The following is a 16,505-nucleotide window of genomic DNA, read 5'->3' as shown; positions in this document are numbered from 1 at the left end:
CAACCTGCACGACCGGCTCCGCCCGCTTCTGCTGCTGCAACCGACTCGATTAATCGGTCTTACCGGTTTTCACCGAGCGTCTCTCTCATTGCCAACGGCTCTCTCGACAGGTACCACATCTGCACCGTGTCTTGCCCTTTTAAATTGCCATCTCCCTTTCCTCCACCTCCTTTTCCTGTTCTTTGTCCCTCTGTTGCTGCTACGTGGCGAACGAGAAAAACGGCATGGAAAGCTACGGAACAAATACCGTAAAAAGTGCCATAGTGGCCGTGAACTATTACAATGGAAAGAAAAATACGAAGCAGGTGAGACAATGTGACCCGATGCAAATCCTCGGCCATTTATCCAACCGTGCTCGATCTCCTTTTATAGCACCGTGAAATCTACGCTTCGTGTGAATAACAGATTAACTTCTTTGTTCCGAAACCTTTCATTTGTTCAAATGATCTTTCGATTGCGCGTTACTGCGATCACAGCGTGTCATAGGCATAACGACGATCGCTTGATAGAACCAACAGGAACAGGCGGTTAGTCGAGAACTGTTTTTATCGATCGCACGGTTAACGAATTTTTGTTCCGTTGATTTAGTGGAAAATGGCATAAATTGTTTGAGCAATTCAGAATAGTAACTCCCAATATCGCAAAGGCATAGGTCAAAACATGATCGCTAGGTTCAGATGTGGGATCGAAGAAAAGGGAAATACGTATTGGAAGAAGATTACAATCTGCAGACTACATGAATGGGCAAGAGAGTCACTAGAACATATGCTGCCTGAATGTAAAGAGCCGAAAGGAAGTTAACAGTAACAGAAATACTAAAGAGAGAGGAAAAAGTAGCGGAATGGATGCATTTAGTGCTGAAAAAAGGAGAATTAAGGAAGGATAATTCGAAGGAAAGGAAGAAACAGAATTAAACTCTTGGAATTAGATCTCCTTTCTCCCCACACACACACTTACTCGAGTAACAAATGTAAACTCCCCATTTTGAAACTGCAAGGAATCAAATAAACCTAATTACTACTACTAATCTCCATTATTGATTTTTCGAGGGAAACAAGCTTTCGTGAAATGGCGAATATTCGGTGTAAAAGAATATCATCTCTTTTAACACGGTCGAAGTACTACGTATAAAGATACTTCGTTTTTATACTGATATTTAAAAATTGTCTTCAACATGTACATTGCATTTTACGCAGCTCGCGTTAAAAGAACCCTCAACCTTTCATTGAATCACCACCGAGTAGTACCTTCCTCGAATCGCTTCGCATTTTCTCTCTCTCTCTCTCTCTCTCTCTCTCTCTCTTTCGATCCTCCATATTCGTTAACGACTTGGCCGATACATATCCAATTCCTCGTAACACTTACCAATGTTGTTTATTCTTGGAAAATCCGACGCCACGCTAGAGAATATTTTATACCACGATTTCACAGTAAACTCGGTTTTAAAACTTGCGGTAGCCAGACTGAAAAAAAATTTCGCTACTTCGTTGATGTGGTGGCCGAGGGGTAGAGCGTGGCGGGCGAAACAAAAGCTCCATTTAAGCGTTTCAACGCAATTTTATGAGCAGTGCCGGTAATGAAACGTAAGAGGGGAAAACAGCAACGGATAAGACTGTCTCGTTTTCGAGATTTCAACGGAACGATGAAGAGGCGGGGGAGGAGTACCGTGCGAACGCGGCCCGATTAATCGTGCTATCTCTCCTGGAAAAATGCCAGTGTGAGGAAGTACGGAGCCGAAAAACAAGAAATTGCGACCGGTAACAATTGGTTCCGCGAATAATAGGTTGCGCGGTTCCGTAATCGCAGATTTGCCGTGATAAAGCGAGACCGGATGTCGGACGGTTATCATGCTCTCTTCATATTGACGCCACTAAAGTTCCTCTTGATTTCACGGCCGTTTCAACCGCGAGATATCGCTGAAATCTAGCGTCTCCCTATGCATATGCTAATGTCTGAAAGTCATTCGGCCTGCAGCGACGATGGTGCATTTTTATATACCGGGGTTGGTGTATAAGTCCGTATAAATTCTGACACCTAAATCAGTAGCGATAACCGTAACAGATCGGTATCGCTGCGACCTACGACTGCTCTAATTATCCGTTATCACGTCCGCCATAAATCTGTGGACAATGTCCAACAACGACGAAGCCTGATCTTCAGAAGGCATCCGTTATTAGATACACCGCGGTCGGCAATATTCCAGTAGCGTAGCGCGCGTCCGTGCGATATCTGATTAATATCGCACGCTCCCGAATATGGCACGTGTTTGCTGGTGGCAACAATATTTGGACACCCGATAGGTATCTGCTACAAGCGGCTGGTATAATTGCCGGCAGCCAACACGTGTCACATTCGCGATCGAACATTCTATGAATTGTTCATTTGGCGAAGAATTCGTTACGGTGGCATTTAAATACGAGCAAATTGTGGTTACTGGAAAAACGAATGGTTTTAAGAGATATTGATGGAAAGGTAATTTAACCTCTTAACGCTGGTATTCGTATTTTGTATACGAGCTACGAATCGTTCATTTTTGTACAATAGCACGAATCAATTATCTAATTTATCTTTCAACTCATAATTTAAAATTAAGAGTGAAACTGTTTAAAAGTTTATTAACAAATCCCGTAAATATGATACTTGAATCTCTGCTTAGTGATAGTGAGCTAATTGGAATAAAAGTACGTAATACGCAATACGAAAACACGGATTATGAAACATTGGAAATTTATACAGCTTTATGTTCAAGGGAAGCAACATAAATGTGACTGAGATGGAAGGCATGGATTAGTAATACTCATAGTTTTCTGAGTATCGGTTTCCCTCTCTGCTCCTTTGCTTCCATATCCTCGTTAGAGCCACGTGTCAAAACTCGTTATGTTCTCCGTAAGCCTTGCTTATTAGAAATATTCTAAATATTATTTCATTTACGCTGAGAGAAAAAAAGTTTATCGCTCTTCTGTTATGGACACAGTCAGGCATCGTAATATCGAAATCCTTCAAAAATTCCAATCTGAAATACGTTACCAATAAAAGAATTCATTGTGACTTAAAGATGTCCACGGTGAAAGAAGAAATTTCGAAATTCAGCAACCGATATACCGCACGCTTAACGAATCATTCGAACCCTTTGTCGTTAATCACTCGACCGACAGACAATACAGAAAAACCCATAGACTAACCATCAGACATAATCATTAGAATTACATAATAGGTTTCATCGTATAAATTAATCTGTTTCGCGTCAACTTAAATTGCCTATAATTCTTCACAACAATCGACTGTAATTAATCCAAAGAGAATAGAAGAAATTAATCGTCGAAATTGTTATCCCAAAATTTGGCTCTATATAAACTTTCTGTCTCACAGTGACTGTCACAAGGTTTCATGATTTTCCTATAAAAAATTCCTCGTTATCTTCTCGTGATCCCACGAGTGATCACGAGTTGCACAAAGCGATCCATGGATGTTCTATTAAACGTCTCGAAATCCGATGCAGCACTATCTGAATTTCCATTACCCTCGAGTAAGTTATCTCCTCGGCATTCTTGGACGGGATTAAAAAACCATCTCCGTGGATCGACGTTCCGGAGGAACGTTTAACCTCGAAAGAGGACCGGATGTCTTTATCTAACATTTACGCTGAGAAGTTCCCGGAAGAAATGGAGCAAAGCCGAGGGAAACCCCTAATCGCTGGCTCCTGCTGCACCGTTTCCAATTCTCGATTTTCAGGGTTCGATGATCAACGATGGTAGTAGGATCGCGTCGAGCAGGCGGGGCCAGTGTTTTCATATCGTCGACCAGCTACTAGCCCGTACTCCTGGCGATGTGCTCGCGCATACACCTAGTTGCGTTCCAAGTACAGAGACCTACGCCGACCGTGCTTTCCTGAAATTTACAGATGCGATTAATGTCACGACTGGCTCGTCCGGCGCAGTGGTCACTCGTTTGCTTAAATGCCGTTTGTAGGCCTAACTGTTACTAATTTCCTTGTCGAATTATTGCCTGGCCGTGTATACTCGCTTTTCATGCATAAAACGTTGCTTTGATATGCAGGAGGATTCTTGTCACAGCTTTTGAAATAATGTAATGTCTCTTACATAGTAGGTATTAGATATTTTGTTACGAACTATTGGAAATTCGGTGATACAAATCGTAAGATATTTAAAGAATTAATAGAAAACATGAAAAGAGTAAAATTTCAATTGCTTCTTGATATAGAATTGACAATGTCAAAGTCGAATGTTATCGCTTATTTTCATATCTTCATCGGAATTTACGTATTTGTACTACGATCACATTTATCTGTTACATATATATTTTGTTATATAATTTACGCGAAATACTTGAGTTTTATAAAAATAGGTGATTTAAAACTTTCGAGAAACGTAACTCTATTTATTTGAATCCATCGATGAATAAATTATCTACGTATACTGGAGTGGGTGTAATGGGAGTCCGATTAATCTAACATTTTTCATTCATATAACAGAAATTCTCCATTTATACTTACCAAAATTTCATTGCGATAAATAGACCACGAATGAATAGAGGATTACGACGTATATACATATATGTATACTTCCGTATATAGGTGGAAATGTAGGTCCATCGAAGTTTAAAATAATCGATGAGAGATAGAATTCATTGGCCATCTATCAATAAATAACTAGTAAAAGCCTAATTCGAATCCCATTTTTCTCCTATAATATTTTAAAATATTATCGTTCTGTTCTATCTTTCTTTTCTCTATTTTGAATTTGAAATATGAAGAATTTGAATTTAATCGTTCGAATTTTTGATAGTTCAGAAATTCAAGTACGTCGTATGGAACGTCTTACAAAATGTAAAGGAAAGTTCAAAAGAATAGCGAGTAGAATAACCGAGACGGTTTTTGCATCTTTTTGCAAGCTTACATCGATCAGAATAAGAGAAATAATGCATGCATTGAAAGTTACATGAGAAAATACGCGATCGACGGTTAGGCCGTGAGTCAGAAGCGGAAAAAGCAGACGGATCGTTCATTGTCAGACGCATTTGCCTCGCCAAGCTAAGAAGGAATATACCTGGCTGATTCTAATGCATGCATTATTTAAAAACCGTTTCGAGTAACGCTTGTAACGCGCAGAAGCGCGATGTCGACATGAATATTTCGTAGAGCACCGTTCCGTACAGCAGAGAATTTTGCACTCTATATAAAATAAAAAACTTCGAACGAAGTTGATGAAAAATTTACGCGCTTCATTCAAAATATATTAATCCATGTAATATACTTTCGGAATTGTTTTCAAGAGGATCCGTACGAAAAATGTTTCGTAGAAGCGCAACAAAACGTACGATCTATTGTTTGTACTTACTTTAACGGTTGCGAATGGACGAGAAATTCGGCATGCGCGTGAAAAACCGGCAGTCAGGTCGCTATTTCGATACACGTTTGAAACTGATATCTTTGCGTTTGAAAATAAAGCTTTGTTTTCTATCCAATTTTTATCTTGACAGTGTAAATTACAATTTTCAATAACTATTTTCTCTGTTCGAAAAGTGTTGTTAATCAATATTTGGATGGAAAAAGCAAGCGTATTTATGATGTACAGATGCATGATTTAATTGAAACCAAATATGCGTCATAAATTTATAAAATACATATACGATATTACTAAAATATTCGATAAAAATATACGCGACATCACCGCGCCATTAATCATGCATTTTTCCTTGAAATAAATTCCATAAAAGAAATTTAGAAAACAGTGAGCATCTTTTCGAATTCTCGCGAATTTTCACGTCAAGTGTATACTATTGTAACTGTGGGTTGTCGAACAAGGAACCTTTGAGTGTAGTAAAGCAACAGGACAGGAAACTGCAGAAAGTTAGAACAGCGCAGAAAGTAAATATTTGAGAAAAAACAGAAAACGATGTAGCAACATACTAACAAGGATACTTACACGTTTCCCCGTTGCTGGTTCGATAGATACGAGCTGCGAAATACAGTGTTTCTCAGTTGTTTGCTCGCTTGCGTGCCACCGATCAAATGTGCCGTTTTCTTATCGCTCGTTGTATGACAAGGAGAGTCAGTAGAAATAGCGGGAGTAAGCGAGATCAATCGATTGTAATGCCAAGTACCGGCTCACGCTCTGAAATACCACCAACGAATACGTACTTTCGACGAATACAACGCAAAAGAATAAGGATCGGAATTAATCCAACTTTGTCAGTAGAGAGTTAATGCGGCAGAGCATAAAGAAACTGTGTATATGAAGAGTCGCACATTATACCAGAGAGTACACTTTCCACTTAGAATGAAGATTATGAGGGTTATATCTCCGAAACTTTTAACGCTTATACTCGAGTGAAACTTATTCGGATTAATAATTCATTAATTTCAAATTCCATTTAAAGTTCACGAACAACTCGCACGAGCCTTTGGCTCTCGTGCGAGAAAAACTTGAATGTGTTTCTCGTTCCGCGTATAAAGAGGAGCATAGAAAAATCTTGGTGATGTAAATCGGTAAACTGGCTAATGAAACAGGCTATACACCTGTCGTGATGAGTTATCAACGGCTCGTTGATTTATTCTCGGTGGAAAAGCTTCCTTCTCTCTAGTCACTGTACCTCGTTCGTTCTAGAGTGTCGCAAATTTTCGCTCCAGCTTTAAAATTTTCGATGACGCCCGAATAACGTAGTCGATTAAACAGTGGGAGAAACGATTGCCTTTTAATTTCTGTTGGTCGAATCACGATACGATCGTTAACCGAGGAAATTAGCGGTGATCGATTTCTCATTTGGCACCGATTCGTTCCAGCATTTCACGCGATATCAAATCGGCAAGCCGTGAGTCGTAGGTTCTTTTCCAACGAAGGGGAGGAAGCGAGGAAAATCAAGGTATCGATTCGACGATAGGTCGGAGCTAAGAAATTATCACGGCCGTTTCGAAATTTACGACGCTAGCCTGCCCCTTATAGGTAAGGTCAACTGTGCATTATCGAGATCCGTTTGATTTACCGTAGCAATAAATGCTATGCGTAGCCCTGGCGTGCCGTTAGTATAGACGTTGTTTGCCCAGTTGCGGCACCAAACGGTCGATGATTATGCCAGGCGAACCAGAGCTACGTTCCTGATTAAAGGATTAGTGGGTCTGTGCCAAGAGATTCGTGATTATACATCGTGATGTCGGTGATTCGGTCAGGATCGCCTCGATCGGCGAGAGAACGGATGTCACATATATACACACACACACACACATACACACGATGATGATGATTCGACGTTTCTCTACGATTTCATCTACGATAAAAGCAACCCAGCACATCAGGGCAAGGACTTAATACCTCCGGCAGTGAACACGTCGACACCGTTTAATGGATATCGCGCCGGTTCGATCGACTCAACCGCTTAGTTCACCTCGAGTAACACGATATCGCGATATAGCCGCGAGAATATTAGCATTTCATAACGGCTAATTGCCGATCGCGGAAGGTGCCACGAAGAAACGGGCCACTTTACGGGGCGTTAAGTAAACACGCTATGCTACAGTTTCTCTTTAATGGTAGTCGTGTAGCACTATCGTAACCCTGTCTGCTCCTGACGTGTGTACGTTTCATTATCGAGTAACGAAAAAATCATCGAAACGTTTCCATTGGTTCTTTCGTTATTTTCTCGAGTATTCGTAGGCGGGCATGTTGCTTTTTTTCTTTTTTCTTTTTAATGGTTCCATTTGTTCCATTTCTTTTTAATGGAACGCACGTGATTCCGCTGACGGTGTAATTATACCAAACGACAAAAAAAGTGCGAAAAAAAGGTGGAAAAAAGAAGCAGCAGGGGAAAAAGAAAAAAAAGAGGCGAGAAATGGGCAGACGGAGGCCGCGGCACGACTGTGTCGCGGTTTCTCTCAGTATGGCGAGATTCAAAACGATAATACCATATAATTCCTGGTGTATGCGATTGTAACGGAAAATTGCGATCCAATTAACCGAAATAATAATGATGGTAATAGCTACGCTGATTGACATACCGCCGCGGCAAATCTGGATTATTCGTTTTCGTATATGTATAAAACGGGGCACGGATTAGTAATCTATATATATATATATATGTATATGTACATAACCTATGTATACACGCGCGTATCCGCGTTGTCCATTTCGGAGAAAATGCGAGCTATGCAAACCCAGCCATTTTCGACGTTTATTTAAATTTTTCGTCCTCCGATTATTGGACCGGCGCCATCGAAATCTGGCCGGAAAAATCGTCCGATTTTGAATACGAAATTTCCGGATATTGCGGCTCCCCGCGTGCACGTCCTTCGTTTTCTGTCGGATAAAAGCGACCTTGGCCTATATCTTCTACCTCGGAACTTCGAAGAATCTCGCTGGAAATTTTCTCCGTTCGTTCTTGGTTCGTGCGAGCCAAGCTCGAAGTCTTTTCAAGGAAGAAACGTGACCCGAAGAGATAGGAGAATAGTGTCCGGTCGTTTTTCGGTTCGTTTTTAAAGCGGTCTTCGCGTTTTAAGCGATCTCGAGCTGAAACCGTTCCTCGTTGAGATCGAAGGGGAGGGAATCGTCTGCGATTGGTTCCTTGAACAAGAGAGCTCGAACCAATTGAGTAATTCTAAGCCAACCGTGGATGGATTCCTTTCCTGTAACCGACTAAGCTTTGTAATTCCTCGGACGAGTTAATTTTCTCGATTTCCTCTAAACCTCGATGGTAATTGAAGCGTAGTTATATCGAAATGTCGGAACGTTGAAAGGTTCACGAGCTTAATGTCCCTCGTATAAAATTGCTATTTAAAGTCGCTTATGAGCGTGACAATCGATTAACCGGCCGCGTTTCGCTTTAACCGTAATACTAGCTTCTATCTGATAATGGATGTCGTCTATAAAACTGAGGAATAAGCTTGGAAAACATCGGTGACAGCAAGACGAGTGAACTATTAAGACGCGTGGGTTAACCTAAACGTATAACGTAGGAACGTTCCAGCGGATCCAGGCAACGATCTATGCCTTCCAGCTTGACTATACGCAATTAATCATAGTTGTCTGTAGTGGAGTGCTCGTTACCTGTTCCGTATAATTAAAATTAATTATGGCCGTTTGTAATATCACCGACTGCGCCCGCACTAACTAATTGTTAGTGATGCATTGTTTCGCCGCATCCAGTTAGTCGTTAAAGCTCTTCTAGTGCCTTCTCCACGTAAAGGGTTGCGTCTCTCGCTTTCCGTTCATCCGTTTTGCCTCATCCTCGCCTTCCTTCCTCGCTTTGTCCACCTTTGTCCAAACACGTGGTCGGAAATTTCTGGAATTGTATCTCAGAGAGCAAGGATTTCTGACCTGAATTGCTTGTTGTCCGTTCTATGTCGAGCTATATGAATACCGTACTTTTCGCGAATACGTTCAGCTTCTGCTGCAAGCCATTCGCTGACTTTAAGATCTGGCGCAGACGAACGACGGCGACGTCGTTGCAATTCCTGGGTGATTCGTTGCATTTATGTTTCCAATAGTGCAAAAGTGCGATACCGCTGTTAGAAACATCACATGGATCGGATTCGATCGGTAGATTTTACTTTCCTACACTTGTTACATTTATTTTATTTTACCGTGTTTACAAATTCGTTTAAGTATTTTCATAAATTCTGAATAGTTGAAATGCATGTACACTTTACTTCTTAAATATCAATTAAATTGAAATAAAAAGTTGGTGTAATATTGATGCAGAGATAACTGCCGAGAAAAGTTGAAAATTTCACTGCAAATTAACATGTAACGATACTCGTAGTTGTCTTTAGTTAATGACGTTGCATGTTTCGAGAAATTCCTCGCGGACTTTTAGCGAGACTTCCGATCGTGCCAGTGACCGCCAGCTTTGTTTACGCGAAAGTTATGTTCGTCGGGAAGTTCCAGCTGGTTCTTCGAGTCATTGGCCCTCGTCGTCGGTGTCGTCGTCGTCGTTTGCGAGAAACGCGAGCACCTCCGTGCGCGCACCAGCAATTACCAAAGCAGGGCTGCAAGGAGACGTCGCGCCGAGCTGCTTCCACCGAAGTTACCAAAGTTGGCTAAATGAGCTCCAGAGGAGCGCTAATTATTGTCCCTCATAATGCAACGGAATCCCTTCGAGCTGCATTCGCGCGCTAGAAAGGCCAAGAGTTATTTTTGTGTTCCGCTAGACAGAGACACCGTATAAATACAAAAGATCGCACAAAACGATAACGTCATGGCGAATTCTCGCTAGGAGAACCCTTCTACCTTGCTGCAGTTACAGATTCGTATCTATTTGTTTAATATTTTCATATTATCATTTGATGATACAGTGCAACGATTTATAACTTTGCTTCATACCATAACTGCGTATTTCAAGACAGAAGATACTGGTTTGAAAATGTACGGGAAAGATTTTAGTTTCTTCCGAAACTATGCATAGCGAGTTCATCGCTCCAGTTAGTTACCGATTCACATATTCTAATTTATTTTGCATCCATATTTTACATCGGTATTTCGTATTTGGTTTCGCACTCGTACAATTAACGATGCGAAAGTTTGCGATGACTGTCTGTCGCAATAGCAGGAAGAATATGGCAAATTAAGAATCGTACGTGTTGGTCCTTGCAATCCCCTAATCTAAATCTCATTGAAAAAGTTTACGGAAGAAAACAGATAGAAAAAGAATTAATAACACGAGTGTAGGAATTGTATAGAGCAATGAATTAATATAAATAAACGAGAGGAAAATTATGTATACACATATACATGTATAAATATGAAGAGCCTGTATATAAACATCGAGCCTCCTAAATAATAATTCTTAAAAGTTGTATTAATTTCCTAATCTCCTTTTCTGTAAACGCCTTGATAATTACGAACAAATATCTACATTGATATTACACGATGATACAATACACGGATACGTAAGAAATACATATTGTATTTACGATATTGTATATTCGATCGATGCTATTGCTTTATCATGATAGCGTACACAGAACAAACAAATAAAGGAATAGAATGCAATAACAGATGAGAATGAAAATTCTATCTGTTCCTCACGGCGTCTAGTCTGCTATACGATAACGCGCGCCTTTATCGTCAACGTGAAACGTTTTCCGTTCAATCTTCCGTGATATTGCAGCGGAACAGTCAGACTCCGCAGCTGAAATCCTTTTTCGTTCGCAATGGCACGCTAATACGCATCTCGTGGTGTTTTCAGCCCTGTGCCGCGCATGAAAGGAACGCAGATGCGATGTTTATTGCCTCGTTGGCTAGTAAGCCCATGCAACCCCTATGAATATTTGCGTTTCGTGCGAGAAACCTTGCGGCCCCGGTTGATCCACTTTCAAACAACTCTTTATGCACTGTTAAAACAGGTCTATAGCCCCGCAAATGGTATGCCGTTTGTAGGATTAGTGTGGCGTAAGTGGTTAGGCGAATACGATACACGTGGCTTCTATTAAAAAAATACACTGAGACGTGGCTAAATCACTCACGTCATCGTTTGACTTAAAACAGAAAAACGTGTGAACAAAATAAACCGTGTTTTATATAACCGTGTTGTTTCTTTGATATCTCATCGCGTTTTTAATAATTTTACAAATAGCGTTAAAGGATAAGAATTAAAGGAATGGCTAAAGCGATGTAGCGACTGAGAAAACGAAAGCTCTTTACAACTATCCTTTCTGCCGATAACGTGGATTTATCTGTTAGAAAATTCTATTTTTCTAGAAAATAATATACGTATTTACATTTGAGAACCAGAATAATCCGTACATCCATTCTTCTGTTTCCCCATAAAGATTGTATTCTAAACAAGTAATTTAAAATTTCAAAAGTCCGATTACAAGTCCGCAAAGATAGTTGCTCGTTCAGCGAAAGAAACTTCTCGTCACTGTGCAGATCGCTGTTCTAAGAACGCCCACTTTTCCTATCCTTTCTTCTCCTGCTTCTTTCGCCTTCTTTTTCTTTTTCCTTGCCTCCTTATTCCTTCCCTTGCTTCATTCCAACATCGCCATTAGATATCACCTTAATAGATGTATCTAAGTAGACGAAAGCACCGATCGAACAGTACAAAGACAAATCCCTGAAAAAATCTCGCGACGAAGCTCGTACCACTTGAAATCAGCGAGAGACGAACGACTATGGACAAAAGCCGAAAAACGAGAGCGAAAGTTAGGTCCGCAAGGGCGCGATTTATCGCTGGAACGATCAGCCGCTGCGTACAAGTGAGACGATTCCATTTTTCCATTTACTAGTAGCGGCCCACTCGTCACCGCAGCCCGTTGTCCTCCCGAACGTCAACCCCATTTCCGCATCTGGATCCACGTCCATCGGGATCGTCCGGTTGTACGTACCGTTCATTCGTTCGTTTCGGTTTCATTCGTTCGTTCGAGCCGAAGCACAATTGCTTCGTCGTGCATGCCACGAAGAGAAGCGGCTCGTGAAAGTTGCATGAATGGAATGAAAGAAACGCGAGAGGGAATTGGGTGGATAGATGAGACGAAGCTGTGGCACGGCAATAGGGATAAGAGGAGGAGGAGGGGGGGACAGAATGATAGATGTTTAGATGGATAGATGGATGGATGGATAGCGGCTGATAGAAGTGGTAAGAGAGGAGTGAGACGAGGAGGGGGAGGAGGGGGATGCTCGGTGCAAATAAATCACGCGCCAGACGAATTTACTTGATCGCGATCGGTTGTTGCTGGCGGCGATAATCGGTGCCCGAGATACTTTCTCGCGGAAAAGTTCGAACACTTGCGGTCTCGTGGTGTATCCTGGTGATTCAACGATCGAGAACCTGGACCGTCGGACGGGAATGATAGGAAAAGGAAGAAATCAACGAGTGGATGGAACCAGGACGAAAGTGGAGAAGGAAAGTGGACGAAGTAGGTGGAGGAGGAAGGGGAGAAGGTTGCGGAAGAGAGAAAAATTGGAATTTTGCTGACGCGGCCGGCAACGGGCCGTTCTAATTCGCGTCGATTCGCGCACTGCACAGCCGCCGCGTTGTTTCTGACAGCTTACACGTATATGTGGAGATTTCAAAATAAAACCGTCAGTCGGAGAAATTTCCTACGTACGGGCCGACACGATACGATCGAGCAGACGCTCGTAAACCGTTAGTTTCAATCAACGGGGGTAAATGGTTTTCTATCCGAGCACACCCCCATTCCCGTCACCTCGTCTCACCCTGGTCCACCTCTCCTCCACCGTTTCTCGTTCCTAGTACCCGATGTTGCGATACCGGCCGCGTATAAAGTGAAAATCTCCGGCTGGTTCAATTTGCACGCGGTCCAACCCCGAACTTTTGGAATTCCGCTGGTGGTCTGACACCTGGCCCGGCTAAAAATTCATCGGCCCGAACGTGCTGGTCAGACAGCTCGATCGGAGCTTGTGGACCGAAGAAGTTGGATTTTGAATTGAATTTAAATTTAGATTTCGGGAGATAGAGTTGTTTCGGATTCTATATTTGCACGAGACACGATTTATTCGAACTGAATGAACGAAAGATACATCAAAGTAGAGACGTAATGCGAGCACCAGCTTAGATGGTTATCTCTCGCGTAGCTTTCATTGAGTTTCAAGTATTATGGATCTGTGGAAAAAGCGTATGCTTGAATTTACGGAATGAAAAGCGAACGTATAGCGAAGCCGAAATATTCCAGTCGCTGAATACGTTTCGAAAATGCCTGCGTAGTTTATCCGAAGTGAGTGAAAGAGATTGTAATATACGGATAAAGAGAATATATGAATAGTGGAAAGAGATGCGTAGCGTGCGACAATTTCTAAACTATAATCATTGAATTGCTTTATACCTTTACCCAAAAATTCTCTCGACGTTAGATAAACCGGCAATGATATGAAAATATGCAACAAAGAAATCAAAATGACATGCAATGTGACAAAATACAACGAGAAAAATGTTCGTTAACTTCTACTCGTATGTTCTCTAAAAATTTCCCCGAATTTCTAAAAATTCAGCGGATCTATAAAATTTCCACGAAAAATGAGGATTTACTATTTTCGCGCTATTCTAACAATCCTGGGGTTAGTAAGGTATTCTGACATTTTCACATTTCCAAAAAATGTATGAAACAGATTCCTACGCTAATGTACAACAACTGAAAAAGATCGTGTCTGTCTTTGTGTTCCAGGTGATTTCTCGTTACATATTTATCCGGTGGAACTGGAGGACGATGGCACATACCAATGCCAGGCATCGCCCACGAACGACGGCCAGCCAGCATTACGCTCGAGATTCGCCAAGCTGAGCGTGCTGGTTCCGCCTCAGAAACCAAAGATCCTTCAGGGCGACTTTCTTATCACGACCGAGGACCGGGAATTGGTGATCGAGTGCGTCAGCGTGGCTGGCAAACCGCCCGCGGAGGTAAGTCTCTCGTTTCTCTTTTACTTTGAATATCGATTGAACCGGATGGTAAGAAGTGGAAGATTGTACGAGGATTTACGAACACCGACGTAGGTGAGCTGTTTGCTGAGAGAGATAAAAGAGGAACTTGTACGAGTTCAAACGTTTCTATCTCGTTGAGCATCTCGCGAACAGCAAAGGGTATATACACTGTCTAAAAGTATCAGAGAATCCCTATTAATGATTCTGTTGCATCAATCAAACGGCATTAGCGAAAAAATATTCTAAAGGTATCATAGATTTTAAGATAATTGTTGCTCCTTACGAGACATTCGACAAGATAGAAACGTTTGAAGCAGATTCCTTGTTACATCGGTCAACAATTTGTAGGTAGTGACACATTGTAGTACGAAAATCGATCGTTCTACGATCCTGCATCTCCATGAATTTGATCGAACTAATTATGTCGTGTTATATTTTTGAATATATAACCACGTGAAAATTAATCGTCGAAGAAGGAAGGATTTCTTAATGCTCAATCGTGGTGTCATTGTTGGAGTAAGATCCTGCGCAAAGCGCGAAGAAATTCACATAAACTTCGAGTAAAAACTCTATAAGAACAGCAGAGAGCCAGTTGGTCCTGGCTCATAAAACGAGTAGGTACTAATTTAAAAGCGGAGAAAAGAGCTGCTCGGTAACGAAAATGCATAAATCTAGGAGCCGCAATAACGCGTTAAACCGCATTACGCCAGACACATAATTACCGGAGCAAAGGCTTTGTCCTTTCCACGGAGCGTATCGTAAAAGGCTTCTTCTCTCCGAGCGCTTGTGCCACGAGTCGAAAAATCTTGGCGAAAGCAACCCGAGGCGAGATTGTTCGGGTTTGTCGACGTTGGTACAACCAGCTAGAGACCGCGATACCTTTTGATGGATGTGTTGGCGTTCGTCTCGCGGCGATGACGGGACCGCGCGCCGAAACGCTTTTAAACCGGCAAGTAGAAGTGACTCGACGATATGGCGGCTTGACCGACTTCGGATCTGCTTCGCGGCTCGAACTACTACGTACGGTTGGATCATGCGAGAAAAAAGAGAAGAAAAAGAGAAAGGGGAACGCAAAAGAGATCTTTAAAGGCGCTGCAGAGGGACTGCGTGCATCGCGTTGGGAGGAGAAAAAACCGGCACGAGGTAAAAAGCGCTGGGGAAAAAGCGACCACCCAGCTTCGATCCGCTCGTCTTTGTCTATTTACTTTGACGGCGGTGTTTTTGAGCTCGTAGGTACGTGTGCACGGTGAAATGGCGAAGCGCGACGCGGCGCCACACTAGGAACACCCTTTCGATTCCACCTAGACGCGATGACGCTCGAATAATGGTATCATTAATCCCTCGGCGAGCTAGCGGTGCACGTACGCTAGCGCCATCGGAGCCAGCTTCGATCGAATTATCGAATTATCGAGCACGCAGGCGAGAAACCTTCGGGAAACACTTTGGACGTTAGAGACCTATTTGCTGATTAAAAATCGAACGTTAGATATCGAGGAATATTAACCTGGAAATCCTAAATCTTCATCCGAGCCTAGTTTCTTTTCTTATCTTCGATAACTCTGACACAACGTGGATATCAAGGTGATAGAAAGATATGTACGGTAATGGTCGCTTAAATCTCAGCGAGTTAAGATGTTATTAATGATATTACTGAGAACAGAAATGTTATTTCTCGCCCTTTGGCGGAATCACCATATAAAGAAGGCGACAGCGCCTTCGCGAAAACAAAGATTCGCCAATAGCTACACACCAATAGCGATAAAAGTCAAAGAAGACTGAGAAATAGACAATTGAAACAGACATCACTTATAGAACGCTTTCGAATTTATTCGGTAGCCACATATTTCAATCGAAGTCAATCTATCATATATTGTTCCGCATGCGAAGTGGCAATAACTTAGTTATAGATAGACAATATAAATATATTGATAATAAAAATACCTCGTATAGGTAGTTAGTTATAACGAAAACTCGTCAAGCTTTCATCCGCGAGCTTATTGAACCCCTGTCGTAATAAAGATCAGGTCGAGGGTGAGAGGGTAGGAATATCGATGATGCGGCGATAATGCGCTGGCCGATTCGCGACACCGCGAACAATTTCGCGGTGGGCCAGCCTCGCC

The 16,505-nt window shown here is 41.9% G+C and overlaps 1 protein-coding gene across 7 annotated transcripts in view; it reads left to right on the top strand.

The window, feature by feature from the left end:
- LOC100746284 (irregular chiasm C-roughest protein-like) overlaps window positions 1–16,505 on the top strand; it is a 162,587-nt gene that overhangs the window by 114,258 nt on the left and 31,824 nt on the right. For all 7 annotated transcript variants that reach the window (XM_033324507.1, XM_024372150.2, XM_024372152.2 and 4 more), the window contains exon 3: window positions 14,132–14,364. In XM_033324507.1, coding sequence (XP_033180398.1) covers window positions 14,132–14,364 — 233 coding nt within the window. The remainder of the gene's footprint in view (window positions 1–14,131; window positions 14,365–16,505) is intronic.

The sequence above is a fragment of the Bombus impatiens genome, unplaced genomic scaffold, assembly GCF_000188095.3.
Source record: "Bombus impatiens unplaced genomic scaffold, BIMP_2.2 scf_3474, whole genome shotgun sequence".
Taxonomy (NCBI): domain Eukaryota; kingdom Metazoa; phylum Arthropoda; class Insecta; order Hymenoptera; family Apidae; genus Bombus; species Bombus impatiens.
This window is presented reverse-complemented; position numbering and strand designations above follow the sequence as displayed.